General features: G+C 41.3%; 1 protein-coding gene across 1 annotated transcript in view; it reads right to left on the bottom strand.

Moving 5' to 3' along the window:
* Positions 1-2,955, bottom strand: part of vat1 (vesicle amine transport 1) — a 29,943-nt gene extending 26,988 nt beyond the window's left edge. The window contains exon 1 of the mRNA XM_020632588.3: positions 2,171-2,955. Within this exon, the coding sequence (XP_020488244.2) occupies positions 2,171-2,596 (426 nt within the window). The 5' untranslated portion in view covers positions 2,597-2,955. The remainder of the gene's footprint in view (positions 1-2,170) is intronic.
* Positions 2,956-6,057: the final 3,102 nt, after the last annotated feature.

Here is a 6,057-nt window from a genome sequence, read left to right on the forward strand (position 1 = left end):
TTGTTTAATCAAACGTCATGAATGTGTTCGTAGCTTTATGTACACTGTTTTGGAAATTAACTGACACACCCCTTATTGCATGCCTTTGTGTGCCTGTGTGTGTGTGTGTGTGTGTGTGTGTGTGTGTGTGAGACAGAGCTGCAGTGAGTGATGAGCCTCCAAAAAAATGATGTGCCTTTAGGGTCAGCACATTCGCTCCGTGCCAAAACATCTCAGAGATCTCTATCCATTAACAAGATTGGTTCTTAATTCTATAAGCAAAAGACTGCAAGGGGATGAGGGGGTGTGCGGCCTTGGTGACAAGGTGTGTTTGTGCATATGTGTCTGACCTTTAAATTCAATCTACATCACTGACAATATGGAAAGAAGCTGTAAAGTCATTTCGAAACACAACCTCCTTGTGCTGTGTGGCTTTGACTGGCTGACCTATCATCGATCAGCGTCTCATTACTCTGCATTTACTCCCCATCCATATGGATTCGTGCCTGACAGACATATGTGCCACTCCCAGCCAGATGTACTGACTCTGCCACTGCATCCCACATATGATCAGCGTGCTGTTAAGCACACATATTAACAAGCTGATGTGAGAAAATGTGGTGCTATTACAACAAAACAGTGAGTCACCACTGACTGATGTGTAACATTTTGCCTTTGATGCTTAATTGCCTTACAAAAGGCGTTAACGTGGTAATGCCACAGGGCCAGGAGGCAGACATATAGACTGTGACTCATCATGCATTGAAAGAAAGAAAGTGACAATAATTCTCTTCACCACTTCACACACTGTGGCTGAACATTAAAGAAAGTTTTTTTTTTTTTTTTTTTTTTGATGGATGTTGGATTAAATTAACTTTATTTATTGATGGCTGTATATCTTCTAAACACAACCGAAGCTCTGTGTTGACAAAAAGGGCGAGTGATGATCTGTTTCACACATCATGCTGTCTGATGCTGCCTCGCCCTTTCAGCTCGGTGAGTCTGTGCGCCACCGGTAACAAAAGGCGTCGGGGACTCTGGTCTCCGCCACCAGAGTCAAGTCAGACATACTAACTGTGGCACCAAGATTCTGTCTTTAAAATGAAATCGCCTCTAATACTTTTTTTTTTTGCAGTGAGAGCATCGAAAGTAGCGATTGTAAAAAATCAAACTGATAGCCTTCTTTGTTTTTTTTGTCGTTAAGTAGGCCTATTATTCATCTTTTTTTTTTTTTTTTTACAGTAGCATTTAGATGCATACAGGCCACACACATTTTTTTTTACAGTGTAGGAATGCTTTGTTAGCATTAAAAAAAAAATGATAGGCTCAAACATCCCTCTTTTATTGCTGTGTATATATGTATGTTGAATGTATCCATCTCCATTAAAAACAAAGCGAACTCTCGGGTTCAATTTTAAAGCTTTAAATTTGAAGGCAGAACAATCTGATATCCGGTTTTATTTTAGCTGACTTGATGCAGCTCTCGGCGCCTTGGCACACGTCGAAGCGCAGAGCAGCGTAGGTGCAGCAAGAGTGGAAAGCATCCAGGTGATCTGCACGTGATAGTTCAGACTTTTACATTTAAAACACGCACTTATGAACAGTGAATGCATCTTCGTCTCTGAAACTCTTTTTTTTTTTACTTGAAGTTGCTCAGCCTAAGTGCGCACAGACAGCGTCGTTTGACAACAGGGGAGACAAGAGGGGCGACGCCTGCTGCTGCTGCTACTGCTGCTGCTGCTTTCATTGTGCTCAACTCTCGTCATTTATACACTTCGTTGCTTCTTTCTAAGAGATAAAACACCTGCCTTGAATTCAATAAGAGGCTTTATTTATTTTAACTTTGAGAAAACAAGTGCTGCCTCCTTACGCACGAATGTATGAATGTATGAACGCCCATGGCAGCTCAAATTTATTATTTTTATTTAATGTAAAACAAATTTTTGAAAAAACCAGACCCAATAGCTTGTTAGAATTTAATCCATTATGTGTTTAATCTGTTTTATAAGGCATCACCAGCATTCTCTGAGCAGTGAGCACAGCCTGACACGCCCATATCCAGATGTAGCACTTCAGCACCAAAAAAAAAAAAAAAAAAGCGAAACACAATTTGATCACTTAAACCATGAAACACGCGCTGAAATGTAACTTTGAGTTTAAGAAAAAAAAGACGAGAGCCATGTGTGCTTACTTTTCTGTCCGTCACTTCTTCCCCCACAGCCTCCACGAGCCCGGAGCACTCCATCCCTAGGGTGACCGGCGGGGATGGCATCCGGTCGTACAGCCCCTGTCGAGCCATCAGGTCCGCGAAGTTGAGCCCACATGCCTTGACCCGCACCAGGACCTCACCCGCCTTGAGCGTGGGCTTCCCCTTCTTCACCTGTAGCTTGACTTTATCGTATCCTCCATGGCCGGTGAGCACCAGGGCGCGGTACGTGAAGGTCTCCTCCTCGGGGACCTTCTCGGTGGCTGCCGCTGGGGTGGCATCTGCCTCGGCTGCGGCAGCGGGTGCGGACTCGGTTTTAGGCGGCTCGGCTTTAGGCTCCTCGGCGGGTTTGGTCTCCTGCTTCTGGTCCACAGCGTTTTGCTGCTGGGCAGGTGCGTCCTCTCCAGACATTGTGCAGGGAGCTGAGAGACAGAGATGAGTCTAGAAAATGACTTGTGAGGCTTTTTTTTTAGAATCACTTGTTGTGCGTCTGTCGCCGTGCACTGGCTTTGCCCTTTTGTCTGTGTCTTTTGCAAATTAAAGAAAAGAAGAGTCAGAGCTTCTTTTCAGCAGTTTTGCATGGAGACTCAAACCCCGACAGAGTGGACTGCTCAGTGGCCAGTGGCTGTCAACGCAGTGCTCTGACAGAGTGTGAGTGGGACGAGACGCAGGCTGGCTGGAAAACCCGGAGAGCTGATGAAACTCATGGATGGGCGTTTGTGATTGGTTGGCTTTGGGTTGGGTAGGGCTATGAGGTTAAGCATATGATGCATCAAGTAAGGGTGATTTGCAAAAATGCACTGTATTTGTAAAATGTAGCCTATATGCATTTGAAGCCAACAGAAATCTGCTGATTTCTGCCTGTCTGCACAGAAATATTCAAGTTAAAATTAGGTTATATCACAAGACTAAAAAGTAGTAAACACATAAACACAAGAAGCCAAATTATTTAAGGATTATTCAGACAGAAAGACACATCAAGTCATAAAAAGTACACTGAATTTGTATTTTTGGGCTGTCTGATTACAAAGCACTCCTAGAGTCCCTGAGATGCGTTGAATCAGCAGACTCAATCAATTAAGTATCCTTTATCTCACTAAGTAAAGTACTGGCTGATTTGTGGCTGTTTACTGTTTCCAGTCCGGTTTATGGTGCAAGCAACAAGGAGCTGGAGGAAACGTCTGTTTACGCTGCCTATTCCACTGTAGGATTTGCAGGAACTTTGGGTTTACGTGCTGCTCATTGTTGTAATTTCCCTTGCACAGGCGACTCAGAAAAATACGAGTTTGTGTTAAGGTCACGCATGCTTTTGATTAAATGATTACAACTTGCTTTGTGTTATTAAGCCTAAGGGAGCTGGAGCCACAGGGCGGGATGGCCTCTCCATCAAAATCAACAGTGACAGGGCCACGAAGAAAAATCCCAGCAGGTCATTCAATTAAAGATATGGGTGTGTTAAACCTTTTTTGATGATAGTCCAGATATAACAAAAAAGAAACCAGGTCCACATTTTCCAGCTGAGAGGGCAGCCCAGGCCATTCAGAGAGATGAGACCGCAGGAGGAGTAGTGAGACACCTTGTGGCTGTTAAGTGCCACTCAGCACTCCTGAGGCCAAAGTCAGCATTGTCCTGATCAATATCCCACAGATGCTTAAGAATATAGCATGCAGAAATGTATTGATCTCCCTTTTGAGGGAAGTAAATGTTACTTAGCAGGCTGTCTGATCTCCTGTTCAATCTAAATACACTTCAGCATGCTGTGGGTGAATCTTCTCCTCATTAGCTCTGGGTGGGCCTCTATGATAATGCAGCATTCAGGAAAATTACCTGGACCGCAGGACGGAGTTTGAGAAAAAAAAGGATTACAAGCTTTACATGTTTCATTAAAGAGACTTTCAGTACATGCTCCAGCAGAAACACACGGTTGGAAGTATCCATCACAGGAAATGGCAGCAGTTCAAAGGAACACAGCAGAAGAGAGACATACTGCCACGGACACCTGGTGCAGATTGGAAAACTCCTCTATTGTCTAAGTAGGTTACTGGATGCATAATGTTGCTCAGTGGTGTGACTTGGCCTGGATAAAGTACTGTGTCACCATTCTGCCAGGCTGAGTCTGCAGGGAGTCTGAACAGTCTCTGACGATGAATGTCTCTACAAACACACAAGTGTTTCACTTCCACTTAAACTATGACTTTTTTTAAATGAAGAAACAGGTTTTAAAGAGAAATCTCATGCATGCTGTCAGAATAAATGACTTACAGTAAGTTAAAGTAACAATAGCACCATGTAAGACTACTGTAACAAGTAAAGGCACGGCTGTGTTAAAAAAATAATGCAAGTATTTCTGGAAAGTATTACAAGTATCGATCAAAGTATCAGTCACATTATAATGTTGTCTTTCTTCGGTACTTTTTGATAGCTTTAGGAATAATAACACATCATGTTCAGGGAGTGTTTGTATATTTTGGACTTAATAATCTCCAATATTATCATTAACACATTTGTTACAATTGTTGTGTGCTTAACTGTATTTTAATTGGACATCTACCTCACCCATCTGTTGGTTTTGCTTTATGGACCTGTTGGGCGGGCAAACATCCTAAAAGGTAAACATTTGGCAACTTTCTGAACACTGGTACATTTCTACATTAATAATAGCCCTCTGGCAAAAGTTGAACCCTGAAGGTGCTCTGCATTTGAGCTCAAGATTGCAGTGAAGGTTGCCATGTGTATATAAATCACACATGCTATGTTATTTGCAGGTGTTAAATTAAAATGCTGAGTTTTAAAGAGCTTTTGTTCATTTTACTGGATAGTCTTTGGTTGGGTTCAATTCTTTCTGGCTAGTTCACAGAAACTCAGAGCTGCATACTGCCTCCCTCCCAATTCCAGACTTGCCAATTAATATATGCTGAATGTTTCTGTCTCACATTTTTTCATGTATCCCCCTGCTGAGGGATCTTGACCTGGCTTGGCTGATTTCTGTTTTGTTCATTCATTAATTTAAACATGTAATGACAAATTTCTACACTTTAATGAGAACAAACTTGTGAGCTTTTTGTGTCTGTTACTTTTGTAGTACACTGCCACCTGCTGTTCAATTAGAGGTACTTTAAAAGGGTCAGTTCATGTTATTCACACACAAACAGACACACACAGGCCCAAACTTATAGCTTGCCAGCACTCAGGGGGGAATGTGCACCCCTCCCACACTAGGACGACAAGGATTTTCCTCAGTTTTTAGAAAATAAATAAATAAATATATCAACTTTGAAAAACTGACTGCTATGCTGGAACAATTTACAAATCCTGCAAAGTGATTGACTCTCGTTGGTCATTGGGAATTTTGTTGGCAGTGAATTACAAATTACATCAACAACAAAATCAGTTCTCATTAACACTGAAGACATACTTACTTGTAACTTCTCTTCCTAACAAGTCTATGAAGTTACTGTCCAGATTTTTGACATTATGAGGTCAATTTTGGAGTTGCAGGACTAGAGTATGGTTTATTTTGGAGAGTGAATACAGAAGTTCCATTTTTAAAAATGATTGCTATTCTTTGATATTTCGTAAGGCAGTGAAAGTATTAATGCATCAGTATAAAAACAACAACTAATAACCTTATTTTATTTTTTTTAACAATGCTTCATTTAAGGGCAATTTTTCTACAATTTAATACTAAAAGTAACCTACACGGACACTCCTGTACAATCTATTTATACTTTTCTATGGCATAACATTTTAAAGGTGCACTTTGGAGTTTTGGTAGAGAAATCTGAAAGTTGGAGAAATTCAAAGATTATGTGATATATGTTCATAACTCAATACACAAACTATCCTCAGAAAATATAACACAGACTTTTTCA

This window comes from Labrus bergylta, chromosome 16, assembly GCF_963930695.1.
Source record: "Labrus bergylta chromosome 16, fLabBer1.1, whole genome shotgun sequence".
Classification (NCBI taxonomy): domain Eukaryota; kingdom Metazoa; phylum Chordata; class Actinopteri; order Labriformes; family Labridae; genus Labrus; species Labrus bergylta.